Below are 24,909 nucleotides of genomic sequence, written 5' to 3'. Positions count from 1 at the left end.
TGGGGACTCCATTCATTCTCTGACTGAGGAATGCAGCGCATCAGTGCAGCAGCCAACAAAGAAACGGAGGACGTTTGGACAGGGAGAACAGCAGCTGGGTGCAGAGGTAAGCTGTACATTACATTTTTGTAAACAAGACAATCAGAATCAGAAATCCTTGGTTGTCCCACAAACCGGGACATTTGCTTAATAACATGTACATTGTTTAATGTGCAATAACTGTAAAAACTAATTTCAACACACATACCTATTATACATATTTAATCATGTAAATGTGTATTTCAAGTAAATTTGTACATACATCAATCTGATTCCATTTTACTTGTTACACTTCTGCTGCAGCAAACAAATTTCCCAGCTTGGGAAGTGGGAAATATGACATTTGTAAGAGGATACTGATGACATTATTTCCTATGAAAGTGTTTCCACTTTCCATAAGTCCTAACAGTGTAAATTTCTGGCATTTTGTCTAAGTAGTGTTTACTACCATTACTGTAACAGTGACCTGCTCATAATTTTTCGTGTTCACTCAAATGTTGAAATTAAACAAAATGTTTTTGTTACTTGCCTCTTGCATTGCCTATTTACCATTTATGGTCATGTTATTTTATGTGCAATTTAATGCAGTATTTTTCAACCTTGGTCCGCAAGGCAGTTTGCCAATAGTCAGACACACCTGGATTAATCAGTTTGTCCAATGATGTAAGACAGGAAATAAAAGAGCTGTGCATAATTCAGGAAATAGTGAAGCTGTGCACAAAGCTCAGAAAGCACAAGTTTGTTTAAAAAAAAATAGCACAGCCCCACCAAAAATATTTTTCACCAGCCGCCACTGTTAGGTTCTCTGACCAGATAGGAGGAGGCTGATCATTTATGCAGTGTGCTCGATCCTCCAACGAGAATACAACAACTTGGAGTAAATCCACCAGCCGTCGACGTGCATGTTTTATTGGTTTGAGGAGAAGTACACGATCAATCTTCAGTCATTAAAGCCATTAAAGATCAATTTTACCCATATTTAAATACATTTGCAGTGGTCTCTTGTCTAGCCTTGTAAGTCGTGCTCTGGGGGAAAAACTCAGATGCTCCTGTTTGACGACGCAGAAATCAGTGGCAGCAGACGACCGGTTTTGGAGACTTATTTCCTGATATTTGGACTTCTAGCCTCCGGTTACCAAATAACTGCTCAAATAACACAAGCCTGAAGGACTTATGTGCCTTGGTGGGGTTGCTTATGCTAATGGTTAGCTTCTACTTGCTAAGACATTCTCTGTTGTTTCCCGGATGCTAAACCACAACAGCCTTCAGCTCCATGACTCTAAAGCTTGGTTTATGCTTGACGAATTCACTTTCCGCTTGGTGATGCGGCTCGCGGATGGAACGCGCTTCACAACTCGCAGCGTTTATGGTTCATGCGGCTTGTCTCTGCGGTGAGCCAATATTCTCCCAAATTGAACGGGGCAGCATGGAGCTCTACGGCATGCATCCAACACTACACCATAGTAGAAGTAGAAATGACTGTTGTTTACAACATGGCATTCCAGCATTTTTAACAGCGTCCTCGTCTTTTCTGACAGTGCGAGCTATTTCTCCAAGAATTATTAACAACATGTTGATCACGGTGATCTTTGAGAGCTGAATCATACAAATGCCTGTATTTACGAACCTCTGCCACACTAGTTCTTGCCAGTCCGCCATGTTTTTCCACGTCCTACCGTCCGCGTGGTTAGAAAATTTCCTAGGTGCGCGGTGCGGAATGTTTGGGCCATGCGGAGGCGCGGTGGAGGGGCGTTGTTGTTAAAATGACGCAAGTTTGCCGCGCGGAGCGGTGCAAACCTCGCGGACGCATCAAGCACAAACCAACCATTAAGTGACCGTAAATCTGCCAGGTATTTAAAATCCCAGAGTTTCACCATCTATTCTCCAAGTGAATAGGATACATTCAATTCAGTTCAGTTCAAAAATACTTTATTAATCCCAGAGGGAACTTGATTTGCAGGACATAATTTCCCTAATCCAATATCCTGGTGATATCCTGGTGGTATACTCGTCGTATACTGGTGGATGAGAGTCTGTGAGCTGTCCCTTCAAAAGAGTTACCTGGATCATTTAAATCCTCTTTATGCTAATCTTATAGCCACAGGTCGGATCAAATAAACCCAGAAGCAAAACTTTATGTGTAGATCCTAGATGCAAGATGCAACTGATATCTGGGTTCTTCGTATGACAATAGCTAAAGGCTCAATAGCAAATGCAAATAGGAGGGGCGATAGTGGGCATTCCTGAAACAGTATCATTGGTTTAGACAGAGCAATATAGCAATTTTATCCAGGATATAAATGTGGGTCCAAATTTAAACATTGCCAAAGTCTCAAAGAGGTAGTCACAACATATTAAGCAAACTTGTCTGGTCTATACCATACTATAGGGAGCAATGTCTCAAAAAGCTGAGACAAGAATTTTGACATCCACATTTAATGCAACACCAGTCTCAACTCAGCCTTCATTTGTAGAGCACCTCACAGACATGAGTCATGTCACCAAGTGCTGTACAAAAAGAGAAGAAAAACAGAGAAACCAACGGACAAAATTAAACCAACAAAGTAACAGTTACTAGTGTGGTGAGACAGTGTTTCATCCTCCCCACTATGTGTGCCAGGTGCTGCACGTTGGGCATCTGATTGAAGTGCAGAGCAGTTGGGATAAATAGAGATGGATTGCTAGCTCTGTGTCTTTGCTCCTCTGCTCTGTGGATTGCTTGTGGCTGTGATGCCTGGACTGATGATCATCCAGGATCGTAAGTGCTGTGTTTAGCCTGTGGTAGGTGGGCGTGGTCGGTTGCTGGGTGTCACACCTGTTTCTGTTTTAATGCTGGGTTCACTGGCTCACTGTCAAGAGTGCTGGTGCTGCACAGCTTCAATCTGATACCTGTTGGTCTGCTTCCCTTTGGTGACAGATACTGATTTCATTGCTTGAACAGCGTGGAGAACATAACTGCCCACCTCAGTGGTGACAAAGGTGAGGGCTGGGTTTCAGTCTGGTGCATATTGTCATGACTCCCATCCTTCACCCTCATTTCACCTTCATTTAGCTCACCTGGTCCCTTCACCAAGCTCCTGACGAGCCCTGTTTCCCTGGCAACCACAATCAACTCTATTCTTCTCACCTGTTCCTGTCATCAGCTTCATCCACTTCACCTGCTCCTGACTCCTCAGCTCATGTCACACACCTGCTTCCCCACTATAAAAGAACCATCCACCTATCCAGTCTCTGCCAGATTATTACAGCACTGCCAGTGAAGTATTCTCCAGCAATTCACCCTGCCTGATCTCTGCCTCCGGACCTCGTTCTTTGCCTGACCCCTGCCTTGTATTCTGCCTGCCGACTCTGTCTCCAGCCTCGCCCTCCTGGTGACTCTGCTTAAAATAAAATATTTTTTTAATATATTTTTACTGTGTTGGCGTCTTCACGGGTCTTCTGAGTTCTGTTCGTGACACATATGTGTGATTTTCTGAATTAAATTTCCTGTGCAGAATTTTGTTGCTTATTTTCTTTATTATATTCAATGTCTTTCGCATGTTTTCCCTTTAGAATAAGCTGATGACAGCTCCCAATCCACCTGTTCAACCACAGCGGTTTTATGTATCTCATTGCCTGGGGCCTTAGTGTTTTTAATGACAGTTTTATTAATTGTGAGTAAAATGATCTGTTTTAATATATGTCCATCAGTGGTCTTGCATCTTTTGAAACTATGACCTTAGCAAATTTGGGTAATCGGGCTGTCCACATGGCATTGCTTGGTTGGAACATTTTTATTTTCCCTTAATAATTATGTAACAGTATATTATATATTATGTTATAACAGCAACCGCTAACCCACAGACATAAAATCCAGATTATGAGTAAATCTTCTGCCTCATTTTAAAAACTGCTACTGATGTGCCCGAGTGCCTTACAAATAAGCGAAGTTCATTCCATAGTTTTGGACCCACTCTGAAGAAGACCCTATCTTCCTCTCATCTTCACCCAAGTCCGGGGATCAAAAGCCATTGTAGAGCAGCCAGGATTAGTGTCACCTGTTCATGTTTTCACTTGCCCTCCAAGAATCTCATTGCAGCATTCTGAACAAGCTGTTGCCGAGCTACAGCCCTCTAACCTACGTCAAATTAGACAGAGTTACTGAAGTCTAGACATGAGTTGATTAAGGCAGAAACAGTTGTTGGATAAATACAGTATTGGGTGTACGGAAATGATTTGTTTGGTTACCATCTGGTGTTTTTTAATTCAAACAAAGGTTCATTCCATCCATCTTCTGAACCCGCTTAGTCCACGTAGGGTCGCGGGGGGGCTGGTGCCTATCTCCAGCAGTCAACGGGCAATTAGGTGGGGTACACCCTGGACAGAGAGCCAGTCCATCGCAGGGCAAGGTTCATTCCATGTTCATATTTTGTTATTATTCTGTGCCTCCGGCAGGGAGGTTCAACCTTGTAAGTCTGCAGTTCTGTTATCACAAAAGCTCCCTAGTGAAGTCCTCGTTTCTCTGTTATACCAAGAACCTGGGAAAGTTTGCTTTCTGTGAGGGGGGTGGGTGTGTTTATCTTTAATGTGTGTGTGCTATGTACTTTTGAATAAAACCTTTTTGCGGGCATCTGCTCATCGAGAGACCGAACAGAAAGCCACTGGTGTGTATCTTCTTTCTATCCTGTTTTGCAAAGTCTGGTTGTTGATTATTGGTGATTGGTTATCGGTATTGATAAACTAAAACCTTAAATCTTTAACCCCCTTGTGTGTGTTGGACTTTCTTTGAGGTAATCCTGGATTGACTAAATAAAATTACCCAACAACAGCAATCTCAGATTCCTGTCTGTAAGAGCTGCAGCATAATGCTTGTTTATCCTTTTTCAAAAGCCCAGAACTCAGCCGGAAAGCCGTCTGGTCCAGATTTGCTGCTGATCACAAAAACAATCTCATTCACCAAAATATCAATTTCAAGATCCTCAAAAAGATCCCTACTCACAGAAGAGGTGGCTATACTGTTGAAAAAAGCCTCCAAATTATCTGCCATAGAGGAGTCAGATGAATACAGCGAGGGTTAAAATCGACCAAAACGCAAGTGATTGTCTCATTGTCCAAACACCTGATTCCTTGATTGTCAATAATTGTGGAACGTTCTGAGGCTGATATCTGATGCAGCTGATGTGCGAACAGACGTCTTGCTCATGTTCATAATATTCACAGCGTGATTTAGAGAATGGGTGTTCGTTCTGTTGAGTAGATAAGATGTTAAATTCTGTTTGGAGCATTATGCATTTCTTACTCAGTCGGTGAGGGGCACCGTCATCTCTTCCGTCAATGATTTCAGCTGCTCCTCCCTCTTCTGTCTCTTATCTGCACAGTAAGAAATTATTTCACCCTCAGATGAGCCTTCAAGGACTCCCAGATAAGGGAAAATAAGATTTCATGGGTTTTGGAAGGTCTGGATAAAAAATAATGTAATCTCAGCTTTCATGAACTCAACAAAACTTTCTACCAAGTCCAGCAAACAATTAAATTGCCAAGGATGCTACACCAGCCGTGAGCTCGGGATAGTTAACATTTATGAGCCAAGTTTTCTTTACGATGTCAGATACTTGGTACAAATAAAATACATTTTCACTTCTGGGCATGGTATTTAATGGTGCATAAATATGTTGCAGTAATTATTTGTTCTGTTTATGTATGAGGTCCTTTTACATCATTCAGAGGACTCAATAATGATTACTAATAACATGACTGTAATTTTATAGTAATTGCCTCAAAGGATAGAGAAATGTATACAGAAATAGTGCACATGGAAAAAAGATAAGATCAAATAAAAGACAAAACAACTTTCTCTCTGTTGCCTGAAGCCAACTACTTACATGAACATGCATTACAACAGCTTGTTAATATGGCCATATCAGCACTAGACATTATTACTGTTAGTTCATAAGAAATAAACTGTGACTTGTGTAGGTTTCCCAACATTTTTATTAGAGATTGTAATATCCAGCAATGGTCAGTTTTTAGGTACAGTTTGACCATTCAACATCTGGTGAAAATGGAGACACGAGACTGCATGTTCCCTTTAAATCGGCCTGCCTTCATCCCATCAGCTGGAGCTCAGAGCCTCTCTGCAGCTCTGAACACGTGATAACGTATTGTCAAAAATGATGTTCTCTTCTCAAGGTCCAAGCTTCCCTTATCGTCTTACAGGATTCTTCATGACTCCGAATAAGGAACATTAGCAGCTCGGATTAGTTGCTAAATCAAAGAATAATTTCTTCAATTAAATATGAACTTTTAAAACTTATAAGTTAGATAATCATTAAATAAACGTTTGTTTATTGCTACTTATAATTATAATATAAAGAAATGCTTTCATTAATCTGTGCTTGAGTGATTGAATTTTGAAATGAATGTCATGATTACATTGAAAGGTTTATATATGTTTCAGTATGTTGATATGACAAGGTCATCACCATTTGCGCTCACACAAGGATAAAGTAAAGTTAAGACAAACACGACACATAGATAGTCCTTTACCCCAGATCAGTGCATCGGTATCAAGGAAGGCGTGTTTCTGAGGTTGCCTTGGTAATATTCCTCAACTTGTCAACCTCTGGTTGGCTACACAAATCATAACATGAGAACATTAAAACTGGACCACTCTGGTGATTCATCAGTTCTTGAGAAAGCTTCAGACGGCCATCTGAAGCAAAACCTCTCTAACCCATCAAAGCTTTTGACACGCCGTCAAAATCTTTTAGCACCTGCGAAGCTGATATAGCTTACAGTTCCTGCAGAACAAGCTGATAATTATATATATATCAAAGGTCAAACATCCATTGATGTGGCAAGAATCTAAACACTCTTAAAACAAAAGTAGCAAAGAAATTTATGTCTTAAATGAATAATTCATATAAATTCACTACAAATCGCACTTGAGTCCATCGTTTAAAAATACTATTATTCAAAATGAGCATGTTTTTAATCCTAATGTGACAGTGCTTTGCTTTTCTGCTGCAGAGTTGGATGACAAACCACATGCATTTAGAAAACCACAAATTTCCTCATTTGCACTTCTACAACCAGGATGTGGGCAAGTAAAGCTTTTAGAAGAGCACATTTTCATTTTTTAGCAAAACAAGAAATCAGAAATGAATGCACTAGCTCCGTCCGAGAAAACAGATGGAATTAGAAATGTCCAAGTAAGCCAGGAAATGATTTTTACTCATCTATTTCAGAAATGTGCTCCTTTAACTACAGACATTTTAGTTTGTGAACCTTAAGCTCTCATTTCTGTTTTTACAATTTTGTTTGTTTCTTCAGCTGTGGGCAGGATCAAAACCAGCTCTTAACCTGTTGCCTTGGTTTCTGACCAGAAAAGGGGCAAAGGTTTCAATTGAGCCTTTGCCTCAAGCACAAGAGTTTAAATACTGTGTTTTGTTCACAAGTGAGTGGTGGATCAACGGCCCTTAAACTTAGCTTATAGTTCTCCATCACAATGGTACAGAAACATGTACCCATATCGATACAGGCTTTTATTGTTGCCTGGAGAATGGCGTTTCACAAAAATAAACAATAATGAACAAGAGTCTGCTTCTAGACCTGCAGAAAGAGAGAAGAAAAAATAAATAAATAAAAATGGGACACAACAACAATACAACAAGATCCAGTTATCACTGTGTCAACTTGATGAAGAAATATATACTGTAAATCCACTAATACAGGCCCGGGCCTGTATTTTACTCAAGCTCACCAAGCTCCAGGCCTTTATTGGAAGGAGGGCCAGAATTAGAGGCAAGCCTCAATTTCTATTTGAGTTCGGTTGGTTCGCTGGAGTTTTTGACAATTAAAATTGCGCCCACATTTTCAAAGTTAAACACATTTCTTTTAACAACGGTAGTTTCGGCTTCAGCCCTCTCCCCCCTCCCCCTGTGCAGCGGCCGCAAACTCACTGATGCGCCTGCAGCCTCTCAGAGTTCCTGCTGCTCTAAACATTAAAATAATTATTTCATTTTCTGTTCCTCACTTCTGATTACCTTCAATGGTGTCTGTTTGTTGCAACCACCAGGTACAAAAACTAACTTGTTTTTATTTGACTATTTTTCTGTCCTGTCTCTGTTTATTATCTCCCTGCATCTCCTCTCAATCCTAAAGAAAAGCTGCTACCTGGTTTCTTATATATTCACCTTATGAGTTACCTTTGAACTGCAGTTCTAAAAGATCTACCGAACACAAAAACAGCGGGGTGCGCGCTGCGCGCCGGTCGCACCGATGTGGTGCGTCACCGGAGGACAAAACAGGTGATGCGCCCCGCTCCACAGCAGCGAAAAGCATCAGGCACAAATAAAAGACAGAAAGCATAAAAGGAAATGAGCCGACATAAACAGTCGTGTGTTAAATTAGTTTTTGAGGTGGCGACACCTAATTTGATAATGTTACTGTGGCCGTGCTCAGGACGCAGATGTCTGGAGCGCGTCAACAATCAGAGCTTTGCATGCGCAAGCTGGTTAAGGTTAGGATGGGGGTGAGGGGAAGGTTAAATTGCAAGAGGGTAAATGTCACAATTTGGTTAAATGTCAGTTTTACGGCGGGTGTCAGTACCGACGCTCTGGCTCAGCGTGTTGCCTCCCGACGCGCAGGAGCTTGTCACCAGCTGACAGCACTCTGCTGTCTTTTCCGAGGACTGCATCTTGCCGGTCATTATCACGTGATAGTGACTAGTCGATGACAGGCATAAAAAGTCAGTATAGAGCAGTGATGTCCACTAGTCGACTAGTTCATACAACCCCTATTGCTCCCCAGAGTATTCTGCAGCATAATCAGCACGTTCCCTTTAAACTTGATATCAAATTTTCGCCTCCTCTTCGTCTCCGCACCTGCCATGGTTAAAGTAACCCTCGCGGTCTATCACTGGCAAATCAAAAGTGAGATGGATGACACAACCACCCCCCTGTGGTACTTGCTTGTTACCATATTCCACCCGGCCACAATAAAAAAAAACGGCCATTATTCACCTCCGCCGACTCCGACACCGGCCAAAATATGATACCCGGCAGTTAATTAAATACAGGCTAATATTAGAGGATTTACGGTATATATATATATATAGCCATGCCCTGATGTGGGGGCTGGGGGGTGCGTCGACATGGTCGGGACATAGAAGGGGGTGCGCGGCTAATTAAGTTTGGGAACCACTGTTCTAAATATAAAGCCCACTCGTTTTTAAAAAAAATTCTATAAAACCTTCATCTTCAAGCAGTGATGTATAAAACCTCCAGTTTTTGCTTGGTGGGATTGTCTTCTTGTTTACCAGAGTTAAAAAAAAAACGGAGCATGGTCGCTGACAACTATGGGGTATATCTCAGTGTCTGAAATGTCAGCCAACAATGCTGACTAGAAAATAATCCAAACGTGAATGAGCGTGATGGACGTGTGAAAAAAAAGTATATTCTCTACGGTTAGGATGAAGAGATCATCATGCATCACAAAGCTCATAATCACTCAAGTACTGTTTAACTATGTTAGTGGATTGCCAATTGCGCTGATTCCCAGCTGTACTGAACCTGTCTGTTAAAGAGTTCATCCAAAAATTTAAATTGCCTCCAAGTATAAGTGGACAGTCCAAGTGTTCGGAGAGTACAGAGAAAAAATTATGAAAGAATGAAGGGTCATCAATATTTGGACAGTATATGCTGACAATACATGAGCTTTTGTTCTGTACAAATATTTTTAACATTATAAATCTACCTTCTGGATCCGAAACTGTGTTCAGTACTGTGAAATTGATGTTTTTGTGTATTAAAATAGCTACACCTCTTTGCCTAGAGTTATAGCAGGCAGAGAACATGCTGGGAAACTCAGGTGTTTTAAGTTCATCTGCGGATGTGGCAGATCTATGAGTGTCTTGTAATAATATTACGTCTGCTTGCATTCTCTTTAGCTGATCAAAAATCTTTATTCTTTTCTCCATGGAGCCAGTTCCATGTACGTTCCATGAGACAAACTTTAGTGCACCCATAGATGTGTGTGAGAGTAGCTAAAATATGACGCCTTCATGTGAATAAGATGGAATAAGTATCTAAATGTATAAAATAGTATGTTAATAAATAACAGAAAAGTAAATAAAAATAATAATAATAAAGATCCAACAGTGTTTGTGGTTGTATTATTTGACGCATAAATTATGATATTGTGCTGTGGATTTAATATATATCTTTGTGTGTGTGTGTGTGTGTGTGTGTGTGTGTGTGTGTGTGTCAGTGTGAGTGTGAGTGTGACGGACGGACGGATGTTTAAAAAAGTGGGCTCGACTCCGTACACACTTGCGTGCCTGCCGGGGCCCTACGCAAGGACGGATAATGGCGTTGCGTGTCTCCACACTGATGCAGACGGAGAAGCATGACTCAGGCTTTAGTTGCTGTCAAGCAATCCCAGAAGTACCAAAAATTGCAGTTCCACCCTCATCCGCTGGGGGCTGGTGTCAGAAGCGAGCAAATCCTCATTGACTCCCATGTTAAAAATACCAATTTCACAGCAGAAATAAACATGTTTACAGCCTGGTACCAAAACATGTTTTTTGTTTAAATGATCTAGTTTACACTCATGACAACTCTGAGGGGGGTGAATTTTTTTCTCACTCTTCTGTTTAAGTGTATTAAAAGCCTAAAATTCTGTATAATTAATGAGCATCAGACCCACGTGACCACAGAGCTAGCTCCGTGGAAAGGCCTCAGTAGAGCCTCGGTCTGGCTTGGAAACTGTTCCGGGATTTTGAGTCTCTGTGTTTGTGTATTCCTTTTTGGATATTATTTGTGCAATTGTTGGACAAAATGACTTGCTGTGGCATTAATTGCACTAATAGAGCGTCCAAGGAATCTCCACTTCATTTTTTCGGTAAGTAAAATTATATTCATGTATTTTAGGTCACTGCCGAGCTGAGCTTAGATTTTAACATGTACTGTTTAAAGGGGCATTATGCAAGTTTGACAGCCAAAACATGTATAGAAATAATAAATTTCTTCTTCATACATTCTCCTGCAATGCCCTGGTCCTGTAGAATTAGCCCTGGCATTTTTACTGTGATTGCCTGTTTTTCTGTAAAATCACAGAAAAAGAGAGTTGAGCTGAGCTGCTCGGGTCAAGCAGGCTGCTTCATGCGCGTTCACGCTCAGGCATAGCCCGTAGCATTTGCTATCAGTAGCTTTAGCAGCAGAGAGTGAGGTAGTGCCAACTCAGCGACTTTGTCGCTGTTCCTAACGCCTAGTGATCAACCTAGCTACATTTCTGAGGACCCTTCACTACTCTTTACTATATATTTCCTGCAAATTAGCAACAAAATAGCCATTTTCACTCCGAACCGTTCTTTGAACGTTGTTTCAGCTGTCATCAAGGATATAAATGTTACAGATACAAAAGATGTCACTGGTTCTATAGCTCACCTAGTGAGGTGGCGGACTCTTGTGCGGAAGATCTGGGTTTGATTCTGGATGTGAACATAGTTTATTTAGAGTTTATTTTTTACATTAATGGCATATTTTTTTACAGTAAGATGCCCAAATTTTTATTTGAGACTCGCTAAACAGCATAGAATTCACAGATAAAAAAGATGTGGGTTCAACTTTCATTTTGGAACAGTTTTTCAAGCAAGGGAAGGGAATGATCTGAGCTTGCAGGGAGACTGACCCATCATAAACCGTTGTCGGCTGTGCTGAAGAGAAAGGTACAGAACCAAATTATTTAATTAATTAGCTGCACGTTTTCCTGTCCTCCGTTCTCCGGGCCACCCTGCCCCCCCACCCCCACCACACACACACACACACACACACACACACACGGGACTGTCTCAGCTTTTATTTTCGTTAAGGAGTGTGCACTTACAGCATGCGTGCCTCGTGCACGAGCCTACTATTGAAGCTGCCGTTACGCTTTTGGCCTGAGGGGGCAATCGCGAGCATAACAATTCAAAACTCCGTAAAGTCCCTTTAACCATGAAATTAAAATGTAATAGGGTAAAACCCAATGCATTTAACATAATGCTGCACTTTAGAAAATGGGTTGAAATATAACATGTTGGTGGAGCTGGGTTCCGACTATCGGCTTGTGGAGCTCTCGGGAGACCTCTGTTTTCCACCCGTTCTCCCCTCCCCGCAGCTCAGCACACCTCTGTCTGATTGCGGCTTCTGTCAGCTGCGCGGGCTGCTGGCTGGTTCTCCCCTCCCAGCAGCTCGGCGTATCTCTGTCTGATTGCAGCTTCTGTCTGCTGCACGGGCTGCCAGCTTGTGGAGCGTTGGTATGGAAACCTTTCCACCCGGTTCTCCCCAGCGGCAGCTCTGCACATCTCAGATCGCTGCGCGCTTGTCTGCTGTGCGGCTGCTGGCTTGTGGAGCTCTCAGACACCTCTGTGTTCCACCCGGTTTTACCCAGCGGTCAGCCCGGCGTATCTCTGACTCAGAAGCTCTGGTGTTGTGCACAGTTAACTCCGGTTGTAGCTAGGTTGCTACCTCTGTTAGCTTAGCTCCCACCTCTGCGTTAGCTTTGGGTTAGCTTTGAGTTAGCTTGTAGCTATCGACCGGGTGTCGTCAGTTGATCCCAGCCTTACAGCCCCACCCTCAGCTCTACCTCTCTTCCCTTTTGTGGAATTGTCTGGGCTTGACGGAACCTGTGACACGGTCAAAATGGCGGTGGTGGCCACCTCCCATTTATCTCAAAAATGTGTTATTGGAGTCTACAGAAACCCATTGTCCAATATGTCGATGGTTGCTGTGGACAACCTGATGCTGCCTGGGTAGATGGCTCCTCTGATGGCGTTTCCTTGCCTTACCTTACTTGGCTCATCTGGACTCAGCCGAATATAAATTTTACTGATGTGATTGTGTGTGTGTGTGTGTGTGTGTGTGTGTGTGTGTGTGTGTGTGTGTGTGTGTGTGTGTGTGTGTGTGTGTGTGTGTAGTCTGACGCAGTGTTGGAAAGTTGTCCTGTTGTGCCATACAGATGTAAAGGTACAGAAGCAGGTAAAGAGAGGAAAGGAAAGAATTATGCAGGTTAAAGAAGAAGAAAGAACTAAAAAGAAAAGGTGATGGGGTGTGAGGTGGTGATGAACAGGTGATATCATCTAGAATACAGATTTAGCAGCTGTTTAATCCCGACGTGCTCAAACCCAGTGAATCCTGATAAGAATAATAAATGTCTAACCTGATGTTGGGCTAATACAGCCAGTCTGTCACTCCTCGCTCCTTGTAAATTTTATTGTCCACATAAAGCTTATCCACCGAGATGACAGCCCTCTTCCCATCTTGGATCAACGTTTTGCGCAGCGGAAAGAGGACTCGGCGCCGGTCCAGGATTTACTTAGGGAACTGGTCATTTACGCTGAAGTCTTTTCCTTTGAGCTCTCTTCCGTGACTTTTAACAAGATCCTTCTACTTAAAATGTTCAAATTTAGCCATGATGGGACGAGGTCTTCTGCTGTCCACTCTTTTAGCTCCAAGGCGATGTACCCGGTGAAAGGTGATGTTTTTTACCGTTTCTTCGGGTATCTTCATTTGGGTCTGGAGAAAGCTTTTTTTATTGTTTGCTCGCAGTTCTCCGCCCCTCCCGTCTGCTCCTGCAGGCCTGCGAACACCAAATTATCCCTCATGCTACGGGCCTGAAGGTCCAAAATCATCTCCTTCAGAATCTTGTTGTCCAGGGTGATCCGCATCATTCCCTCTTCCAGGGAAGAAACGGACTCTCGCAGAGACGCGTTCTCAGCAGCGAGCTGCTCAACGTGCTCTTGGTTGAACTCCAAAGATGTTCAGAGGTTCTGAAACTCCTCGTGTAGAACCTCAAGCAGATGAAGTCGCCCCTCAAATCCCAGAAGCCGTTTATCTATAGAATCTAATAATTCTAATATGTCCTTACGGGGAGATGAGGCCTCAGGCGAGTCCTGAAGACGGCTCCTCTTGGTCCCAGGTGTTTCAGTCTCAGCTGCTGATTTCTTCGGACCCATAACGAAAAACTCCGTCAATATAGTTTTGTAAACTTTCTAAATTTTCTCCACTTACCTCCAGGTTGAGTGAGTTATACTTACCAGATTATTTTTTGAGTTGTCAGTAGATAAATTAGATGAAAATGCATCTTAATTGTGGATGTTTGTTAATGAGCTGCCATCAGCTTCAAACGCTGCCGTGTATCCGGTGATCGGCCGTCAGCACATGTTCAGCTCCTCAGCCTCCTATCTGCTCCCTGGTTCCTAATAACGGGTCACATTCCTGCTTTTTAACCCAACAGCGTAACAGTTTAAGCCCATCTAAATGTTCATGAGCATCTCTGCTGATGCTCAGGAGCAGAACTGGGTTATTTATATCAGTTCTGTGAAAACTCACAACACTACAGTCTGTGGAAAAACATTACTGCATTTAAGAAGGTGTTTTTTTCCACAATATACATTTAAAGACAAGATGGAGGTCTGATGACTCAAATAATAAATTAAACAAACACATTTCTTTATTTCTATTTAAATATTGTGTAGAATACTCTGTATGCTCCCTAAGAATTCATTCTGTTAAGGAAGGGAAATCATATTTTTCATTAGTGGAAATCTACAGAATGATGCACAGATCTGCATTAATACATTATATACACTAATGTGATTATCAGTAAAGTCAAAATAAATGATACCAATCTAGGGATTATTGTTCTATAAAATCTGGGGCAGCTGAGATTTTGTCCCATAACCATAAAATAAATTATGTTGGTATGAAACTCACTCCAGTAGCTCAGAGTACACGTCTGACCTATACATTCATTTGTTAGAGAATAATATTTTGTTTGATGTTTTGTAAAATGCAAAACAAAAACCTGTGTCAACTAAAACCTTTGTGAATTTTAGTCGACTAAATCTGACTAAGACTAAAATACATTTTCGTCATCAAGACTAATGGGCCATTCCCATCTGTACCGGGTCGGCCCAGTCGGCCCCAGCCTGGACCGGTTGATTCCACACATCCTTGTCTTAAGCCCATGTGGGCTGATTCTACCCACCAATCAGAGGCTTGCTCTAATGGAAGGTGTGAATTTGCTGTCAGCAGTGGGTGTGTTGGCCCTGGTCGGCCTGAAGCAGACCCTCTCGAGAAGAGGGCTGAGAATGAGCCTTGGTTGGGCCGGAAAAATACCAGGCCACCCAGATATGTAAACAACCTATGCTACCCGGCCCGGGCCGACCCGGTACAGATGGGAATGGCACATAAGACCAAAACTGAGATGTCTGCCAAAGACAACACTGCCTGGGATGTGATATTTTGGGAACTGGGACCACACAGGAGGTCTTCCACAGGATGGGGACCTGCTCCAACCAAAGGCTCAGGTTGAACATTGTGTTTCCACTTATAAATTTGTGTTATGGCTTTTATATTTTTTTAACCTTCTGGGCCACCGTATTTGCTGGGGTAGCATTAGCTCATAAGGTAGAGCAGGTTGTCCAACAATTGGAGGGTTGTAGAATCAATCCCAGAGAATTCTGCTGTTGTATCCTTGGGCAAGACACTTAACCCACCTTACCTGCAGGTGGGGTCAGAGGGACTGGTAGCACCTGTAATATTTTCAAGCTTTTCAAAGAATGTATGGAATGTCTGAAAAGCACTGCAACAATGTCAGACCTTTTATTCACATTCATTATTTAGTGTTATACACACTGCCATGCATATTAGTTTAACTTTAATATCCATGCTGAATTTATTTAAAATGTTTTTTTTTTTTCAAATTACAAGTTTTTGGTACCTTTCACTTGTTAAGTAAACACAGCAGCAGCAAAAATATTTATATTTCTAGGGACAAGATTAGTGATGGACATTTTTAAATGTGACATATACCATAATGACGTCATTTGGAAAGAAAACATTTAAATTCCTTCAAGTGAATATGGCTTTAACTTTTTCCTGCAAAGCTGGTTGAGATGAGTTCTCCTGTGATCTTTGGTGTAATATAAATACAGTTTCATTAAAATGAACTATCCAGATATGACTCTGTTTCAGCTGTGTTCCACTCAAAGAACATTCCTAGCAAGAACAGACCAACCATTGTGATGTAGAGAAAAAAGAAAACTCTGTCGACTCTTTTGGCCACTCTGGACCAATACCCAACATTATCTTCTGTTTTGTCCTTGATGAGACGTGCCATGGTTTTCTCCATCAGCCTCAGGTCTTCTGAAATCTGCTCCAAGGTGCAATACTCATCCATATGTTTGATGTTGTCCTGCAAAGGTGGTTTGACATATAAGTTTATAACTTTCAGTTTGAGCTCACTGGGTCTGCAATGAACAAGGAGGAAAAAAATGCAAACCTCTTTAGGAGCATGCAGCATCTCAGATGGAGTTTCCCCAGCTGACATGTTGTAGATTAAACCACCCTGAGCCCATTCATGAACTTCTAAAAAGGATGTTTTTCAGAAAAGACTAATATTAGATTTAAAACCATGTCAAAAATGGTAGTTTTTATAGTAATTGCCTGATTGGTTGCAGTCACTCCAGTGTTCCTGAGGAAAGCAGTAGAGGCACCAAATTTTCTTCAAATCAAACCAGAGACAACGTCAGCATAAACCAACATTGAGAGTGAATAACAATCATATTTAAAGTGTTGGCTTCTCTCAGTTGTATTTATTTTTAATATTATTTTTAATAAATTATGGGAAATCTCAAACTTTTGTAACACTGCAGGATTGGCTGTAGTTTATGTAGAATCATCCTAAAGTAGGTAAACATGTTTTAGTTCTAACAGTTCATTAATTGATGAAGAGGAAACCTTTTGAAAATTTACATTGAACTCAGTGTGGACAGTCATGCTTAGTCTGTGCTGCCACCTTAAGAAACTTTACAGGAACAGCAGATAAACCATCAGGGAGCAGCTGCCATAATCATATGCTTCTAAGTTATTAGTAATATGTCATTATTGCCACTCAGTCATGGATTGATAATCAACTTAATTTTAATGCGTATATAATTTTTTTTACTAAGAATATATTTTGTATGTGTCATCTTTAATGAAAACATTTACCATCATGTTTTGTTTATTAAATATTTTTAAATTATGGAAGCTTTTCTGTAACTGAACTAAAAATTAACTCTCACCTTTCTGGCAGCAGTGAAACCTCCTTTTCCTTGTTGTATTTGATTCTTGAACCACACAATGGTTTGTGTCCGTCTCACATTCTTGGGAGTTTTTCTCTAGCAGATACATCACCAGAATGGTCTCCAGGAGGCTGAGCATCATCATAGCAAAAATACCTATGCAGTAGACCGCTGGGAGAAGCATACAGCACAACACAATAAACTAAGACTGCTTAGTATCTTAGACCATTGACATCATTATGTTCATTTACCGATGAGTGGCACCCTATTAGAGGAAGATGGTAGAATTTCGTTGAGAATGAGCTGTAACACAGTAATGGCGAGCAGAACGGTGACTTTGAAGCTGAGTTTTTCTCCGGAGCTATCAGAGATCATGAAGGAGGCCAAATCCAGACTCAAGAAGAAGAGGACAGGCAGCAGGAAGTTGACGATGTACAGCACAGATCTCCTTTTCATGGTGATCTGAGAAAAAAAACATACATGTCATTCTGCAACATGTTTAAGAACTCAGTGGTTTGGAGAGATACCAGGTAAAGTATTTAACAGCATTGACCGCCTAGTCAGACCATTTATGCACATATTAAACAAAAATGTGGGATTCTGCTGAACATGAAATATGAGGACTTGGCCACTGTTGGTAACAAGCTGATGTGCTTTGTAATTTTCAAGCTGGTAAATCTATTGTTACAACACATTCTCACTCCCAACACTTGGTCACTCACCTTCTGTCAGCCAACAAAGCCAAAAGTGCCCATTGATTCTAATGCAAATCCCAATGTGGCATCAGAGTGACCCCATGGGATGTTCGTTGGCGCTCTACTGAACACGCACATTTGACCCCATCCAAACCTTAACCCTCTTGCTATTTCTAACCTTCCCCAACAGTGACCAAGCGTTTCTGTCCCACGCGTCTGGACTGAGATGTTGTTGGTTTGGGGCCCAGGCGAGGGGAGGTTCTAACTAGCGAGAGGGTTGGGGTTTAGATTGGGTGCAAGTAGAAGGTTAGAAGTAACAAGAGGTTCAGATGTCAAGGTTCAGATGTGGTGAAATGTGGTAAATTAGTACAACAATGTCAAAAAAGGGCACTTTCGGTGTTGGTGTCTGACCTGGAGCGTGAATGACCAAGCGTTTGTTTGGAGTGATAATGTGTTTATTGTTTCATACAGAACAAGCAGGATGAGTCTCAAAAACCACTGCAAGTCCTCCTGAAAAAGTATATTTTTCACATGTTTATGGCTCTGTGCATTTTTTTTTATTTAGTTAGGTAATTTTTGAAGGTCATTACCCTAACCATTTACACAAATTAAAATTTAATATATATCAGACAGTGCACTCAACAGCAACTCAGTGCACTGTCAATGATGGTCACTGAATCTCAAATTGTCAAAAACAGACTTTGTGACGTGACCGAGTTTGCGACCAGGAAAACTGAAAAAAATTGGAGATAAGGGAGGATTTCACTAGATGGACAAAGGACAGACAGGAGAGAGATGGAAACAGATGATTAAGCAACAGAACACATAAGAAGAAGTAAATAAACATAGCGACACATGGACGCAGCCCTGAAGAGTGTAAGAAATCAAAATGTAACCTTTGTGTTTATTACAGTGGAGTTTTAGCAAACACAGATGCTGGTATTTTACTGTAACTTAAAAAACATTGTAAAACAGGGGGTGCTTGTGAATTTAATTCCACATACCGTGTAAATAACAACATCTTGTTCTGTTAAATCACTGGCGTTGCTGGCAGTGACCGTCATGTGTATGAATAACCACTCATACTGCGTCCGCATCAGCTCACGAGACCACTCCGTGGCCTCTGAAGAGTTATCACTGGGCTGCAGCCTGATGTCCTTGACTGAAGAGGAAATAAAACACTGTAAAAAGGTCTCCAGACAAAGAAAGGATGAAAAGTTGCTTTGTTCCACACCAAAACAAAACACAACCTCAATACTAAATAACAGCAACTGGACTTGAAACTATAAAGTTTTAAAAAAATCTGATCTAATTTCTCTGCAAACCTTTAGAGTCAGTCCTAAATGTGTGTTTCATTCTATTTTAGAATTTGTAACGTCTTGCAGAGCAAAATAAAAAAATGCCAATGACTTGTTCGACAGTTATGGGGACTGTACTAGATCCTGTAGGTTAAAGATGTTTTTGCCAGTTGAATACAACTTGAGCCATGAAGAAAGTCCGGCTGCAGCTTGTGAGATCAAACTGACACAGGGACTTGTGTTCCTTCTTCACATTTTATTCACTGTCTCAAACTCAGAAGGCTAATTTAGATGCTCTCACCAGTGTGTATGACAGATTTGAAGGTGAGGCTGCAGCTCTGAATGTCAAAGGGAAATCTGTAAGTGTGCATCCTACAGGTGCTGACTAACACCTGATCGTTCTGGACTTCTACGTCTCCTTTGTTGTTGAGGGTGAGATAAGGACTCGGGGGAGCTTTGTCCTTCTCTGTCCTGCAGGAAAACACAAGCACAACCAGGGATTAAGGACCTTATTCTAATCCCATTCGTCTCTAATTTTAATAAATTATTTGTTTCCCTCCATCCATCCATCCATTTTCTTCCTCTTATCCAGAGTCGGGTCGCGGGGGCAGCAGCCTAAATCGAGAGGCCTAGACTTCCCTCTCCCCAGCCACTTGGGCTAGCTCTTACAGGGGACGTGTCCAGAAAACCTCACCAGGGAGGTGTCCAGGAGGCCTCCTAACCAGATGCCCGAGCCACCTCAGCTGGCTCCTCTTGATGTGGAGGAGCAGCGGATCTACTCCGAGCCCCTCCCAGATGACCGAGCTTCTCACTCTATGTCTAAGGGAGAGCCCAGCCACTCTGCAGAGAAAACTCATTTCGGCCGCTTGTATCTGCAATCTTGTACTTTTGGTCACTACCCACTTTCCCTCATGTTGACTTATGTATGAGCATTGTTCAATTTTTCCTTCACTCTTGTTTGAGAGGTATTTTTACACAACACAAAAGTAGCATAAAAACATACACATGTGAGGGAGTGCAGAATTATGTTTTAGTGGCAAATAAATAAACATCCTATATTGCATTATATGTAAGACCCATTTCTTGTAAAATGAATAACAAAAACAATAATTACTAATAACAATCATGTATTTGAAACACAATGGTTATTTGTGGATTTTTAAAGCATATTTGATCCAATAACACTTACATTTCCTCAATAGTGAGGTCTGGTTGCCACAAAACTTCAGTAGGAATGGAAATATTATCAATGCCACAAAAGTTATTTGGATCCCAGGAAATATACTCATTATTCCACCTCTTTAGGGAAAAAGACAAAAGGTTATGGGGAAAGTAGATATCAGCTTAAAGTAAACGTTTCATTTAAATGTCACAGTTTGTTTCGTAGAACTCACTACAACAGTCCAAACGTAAGGAATGAACTTCTGGTCCTTCTCAACCTGTAAAATTAGAGGAGAGAACATGATTTTGTTATTATTATTATTATTAGTAGTAGTAGTAGTAGTAGTGGTAGTAGTAGTAGTAGTAGTAGTATCTTCCACAAATAAGCCACAAGACTGGTCAGGACTCCTAAGATTCCAGTGGGGTGTGGCTAGACTGACATGCAGAGCACAATCATTTAGCTTCTGCTCCTGTGTCTAACTAGATGTTAGACTAGATGTATATTGGTATTCTTCACATTACTGATCCTTCTTTTGTCCTGGATGAAGAATGTGAAGCTTATTAATTTCAAAAGCTTATTTTTCTCATTGTTATCCTTGTCTGGTTTGTTGACTAACTGACATAGTTATAGTCCGCCACATGTTTTCACACAAAACCTGAAGTAACTTTTGATTCCTGTTGAAAATATGCACTTTCTCTGCAACAAAATGTGTCTTTAGACCAAACGGACAGCATGTGTTAAATCCATGGTAAATATCAAATGGGATAAGAAAAAAACATCTATCATTCTATAGACTCTTTCTTTTTTTTGTTGTTGTTATTTTTGGGGCAGCGACCTTGACCGGCAGCAGATAGGTGTAACTTAAGCTTACTTAAGTTGCATTTGACTCCAGTGCCTTAAAGTATTTTATAACTCAAAGACAACAAATCAGTGACTACTCACCACATCTAGGATGGCATAAAGGAGAACTTCCAGGGAAACCTGAGTGGGATTTTTGTAGTTTTTAACTGGACGACTCATGGAGTAGAGCTCATTGCTTCTGGTCAGATTTAGATGGTTCAAAACATCCTGATAACTGCAGATTTCCTCAGACGAAACTTCACCTGTTATAAAAGATGTATCACACATGGATTATTCAGGTAAAAAATATTTTTATTTGAACTGTAGAATAATGCTTTCTTTAAAACTCCCAACTATTGATATGTTAATTACATAATTGCATTTGTTTCCTGTTTGCTGTGTGTCCAGTGCTTCTAAATTTGTGATGAGCCCATTAAAAGCAGCTCACAAATATGGGCGGTAATTGGGATTGATTGTGGTCATTGAGAGGCCATTATGAGACGGACATCAGCAGGATTACAGGATTTTGTTTCAATAGTACACTAATTATTTGGAGCCATGAGCAGTGTGTTTCAGGAATAGTTATTTCACCAAACATAACAGATATTCTGGTTTTATTTTAGTTTGTTACAAGATAAGATATTGTGCTGAAAGAGTCTGTCACTTTGTAGAAGGAAACAACTACTCCCAGTTGGGATAGTGAAGAATATATAATTATTAGATATGATTTGCTTAACTGTATTTAAAACTATCTTGTCCTGAAATTTTGTATTTTTGAGGGTCATATTTTACTTTTTACGTCTGAACTCTTTGATTTTTATTTTATCAAGATGTTCTGCATGCCTTTCAACATCTTTTGATTATTTATTAATTCATTCTTTTTGTTCTTGTGGAAGAAAAAAACCAAACTCAGCCTAAAACCTTAGAAAGTAAGAATGTTCCAGCTGGCATTTTTAATCAGTAAATCTTAAATAAATTAATTTTAACTGTTAATCCTGAGTTAATTGTGTAACCGGCTGAATGTTATGGAAGCCTACCTGAGATGAAGAGCAGCAGGAAGAAGCCAACAGGTATCATGACTACAGCACCTTTTCTCTTTAACACATATGTGTCCGTGTCCTCTCAGTGCTGACTGAAGCTGTTGACAAGTCTTTTGTGGTGATGATGATGATGACATGGTTAGCTGAAAAAGGGTTGGGCAAAGGGATTCTAAATGTGTCAGGGCTTTTTTTTTTCTTATTCCCATTTGTCTGAGAGCCATCTGCAAATGAGCTACGCCCTCATGCCCTGGATAAATGCACAAGAATACGTCCAGATTTAATTACAGAAAAAAGGAAATGGAAACTGGCTCCACTAACCTCTAAATATAAATGTCTATTGTTTGGTTTGGATAAGGTTAGGCATTAATACATTTTTCACAATGTGTTCAATTAACTCTGAATTTACATCTGTAAATGTTCTGATAATATATCAGGGGTGTTTTGAATAATCTGATTACAGTTTCAGTTTATTTATATAGCATCAATTCACAAGAGTCGTCTCAAAGCACTTCACAAAGTGAACTTACTTGTCAGTGCATTGATCTCCGTTAATTATGCTAATTAGTTAAATGTCTCCTATGTGTTTATTGAATTTTACATACAATTTTTTAGTAAAAGTAAATCAAAAAGCATTAAAAATCTCATTATCTGGAGAACTTTTAGTTCTCAGCTGTAGAGGAAGAAAGAAGAAAAGTTCATATATATATATATATATATGAATTAAAACATATATCAAGTGGGGAAAATTTTAAATTTCAAACTGAAATTGGAGAAGGGCAGCAAAACTGGAAGGTGGATCAATCAGCTTTGACCAAAATTTCTGGTCTCCAACCTGTTTAAAAACTTTATAAATGACCAGGAAGCCCAAATTACAATTAATTTAATACAAAATTCTGCACAGAGTACTTTATACAGGTCATCGGATGGTCAGGATGGGGTTTGCATTGTCTGACACTTGTGCACACTGCACAGGCAACACTCCTGACAATTATATCCATGCGCCATGGTGCTGTCTACTTGTTCATGGATTCTGGTGAAGACCTCTCAAAGTGTCTGAAATGTGATATCCCAACTTCCCCGGATAAGTGGAGGAAAATGGATGGATGGGTGGATGGATGGATGGATGGATGGATGGGTGGATGGATGGATGGATGGATGGATGCACAATTAGGGAGCTGAACAAACTATCAGCTATATTAGAAGGAGAATGAACACTGAACACAGGTGTACACAATACAGCAAATAAAGTATAGAAAACTCAACTGAATTTTTTTGAAAAATCACTGACATATTTAAGGTGATGTCTAACCACACATAGAACACCTAAAAACAATATCCACCATGGTTCAGGTAGAAGTAATAAAAACAAGTAGCAGCTTGTGTGGTGAGTTTATTCCTGTGTCTCCTTTTGTGAACGTGCACAGCAATAAGCATTGTAATGAAAACAAATCACCTTCAGTGTGTGACATAATTATGATGTACAGGATGTCAGGCTGCAGGGGAGGAATGAGTTTAACATGTCTGTGATAAATGAGCAGGACAAGAGGGTCGGACTGAATGAAGAGATGATCAGAGCAGTCATTAACACCAGCAGGGTTTGTGGGTCTATGTGCTTTTTTTTACGTTTCTGCTTGCTAAATAATTTAGGAAGTTTTTTTTAAGACTTTTCAAATAAATTTGAACCAGACAGCTTAAAGGTTTTACAAAATCTCTGCATAAATCATTTTTTGGTGTGTTTATTTATTTATTTATTTATTTTTGTGGCGTACTTTACAGTTCATTTTAGAATGATTTATGATTATAACCTAGGGCTCCACATGGTCAAGCTCCTCCCTATATTACTGAACTGTTAAAGCCTTATGCTCCAACCCACCAGAACCTTACAGAAATTCCTAAAACCAGATATAAAAGTCGAGGTGGTTGCTCCTTCCAGGCTGTTGCACCCGACTTTGGAATGATTTTCCTTTATCCTTACATTGACAGTCTGGACACTTAAAAAACAGCTAAAGACCCTTTTATTTAAAGCTGCTTTTACCCATAAATTTGTATTTTCTTATTTTTAACTCAAATTTGTAATAATATTTCATTTGTTTTGTGGTATTTTATAATGTTATGACTTTTTTTTTTATCTGATTTTACTCTATTTCTGTTTTGAGATCATTAGGATTTTATGACTATGATTTGCTTTGTTTTGATCAATGTGAAGCACTTTGTGATTTTCTGTCTGTGGTGAGCGTTATATAAATAAAATTTACTTACAAATTTACTTACTTACATTCATCATCTACCCTCATAGTCAATCTTTTAACGCTACGTCCAAAAGAGTCAGTTTTCACCTATATACTGACCAACATCTACAGCATAAATCCACTTTCTAATTGGCCTTCCAGAACCAGAAGGTTCTGCTCAGCACGTGTTGACATTCCATGAAAACAAAACATTCAAACAAATATTCTCTCCCAAGGTCCTACACTCTTTGCATGAATGCCAGACATCAACATTCTTCACTCTGAATAAGTGAAAACTTCATGACTTTTACAACTTATAAGTTAAATAATCATATGTGATGAAAGAACAAGATGTTTAAATAAAATGTTTGAATAATCTGTGCTTAAATCAATGAATTTGAAATTAATATTGTTCTTACAATGATCCATTTATATCACAAATCAGTATGTGTTTATTTTAACAAGTTAATCATTGTTTACACTCATACACATTACAATAAGATACATATTAATGTTAA

At 40.3% G+C, this 24,909-nt stretch overlaps 1 protein-coding gene and 1 long non-coding RNA gene across 3 annotated transcripts; one reads left to right on the top strand and one right to left on the bottom strand.

The window, feature by feature from the left end:
• The first annotated feature begins 2,692 nt into the window (after positions 1-2,692).
• Positions 2,693-3,440, top strand: LOC139063429 (uncharacterized). The gene is made up of 3 exons (XR_011516788.1): positions 2,693-2,797; positions 2,957-3,018; positions 3,092-3,440. It is a non-coding gene; the product is annotated as an uncharacterized lncRNA (long non-coding RNA).
• A 12,206-nt stretch (positions 3,441-15,646) lies between these two features.
• Positions 15,647-22,307, bottom strand: LOC107387524 (5-hydroxytryptamine receptor 3A). 2 transcript variants are annotated; one of them, XM_054749319.2, is made up of 10 exons: positions 22,161-22,307; positions 21,226-21,386; positions 20,516-20,560; positions 20,311-20,420; positions 19,423-19,592; positions 18,828-18,985; positions 17,380-17,590; positions 17,129-17,299; positions 16,345-16,427; positions 15,647-16,257 (listed from the first exon to the last, which is right to left on the bottom strand). In XM_054749319.2, the coding sequence occupies exons 1-10, from the start codon at positions 22,198-22,200 to the stop codon at positions 16,003-16,005; spliced, it is 1,404 nt and encodes a 467-aa protein (XP_054605294.2). In that variant the 5' UTR covers positions 22,201-22,307; the 3' UTR covers positions 15,647-16,002. The 2 variants fall into 2 exon arrangements, with proteins under 2 accessions (XP_054605294.2, XP_054605293.2); XM_054749318.2 differs by having other exon boundaries at positions 16,345-16,430; positions 22,161-22,306.
• Between the last annotated feature and the right edge of the window lie 2,602 nt (positions 22,308-24,909).

The sequence above is a fragment of the Nothobranchius furzeri genome, chromosome 16, assembly GCF_043380555.1.
Source record: "Nothobranchius furzeri strain GRZ-AD chromosome 16, NfurGRZ-RIMD1, whole genome shotgun sequence".
Taxonomy (NCBI): Eukaryota; Metazoa; Chordata; class Actinopteri; order Cyprinodontiformes; family Nothobranchiidae; genus Nothobranchius; species Nothobranchius furzeri.
This window is presented reverse-complemented; position numbering and strand designations above follow the sequence as displayed.

What these genes read in the sequence shown, in the direction of transcription:
- LOC107387524 (XM_054749318.2), bottom strand. Translation starts at nt 22,200, where the DNA reads ATGATACCTGTTGGCTTCTTCCTGCTGCTCTTCATCTCAG. An exon ending in CAAATCTGTCATACACACTG is followed by an intron (nt 18,986 to 19,422) that starts GTGAGAGCATCT and finishes TTTCCTCTTCAG; the next exon opens with TCAAGGACATCAGGCTGCAG. An exon ending in TAATAGGGTGCCACTCATCG is followed by an intron (nt 17,300 to 17,379) that starts GTAAATGAACAT and finishes TGCTTCTCCCAG; the next exon opens with CGGTCTACTGCATAGGTATT.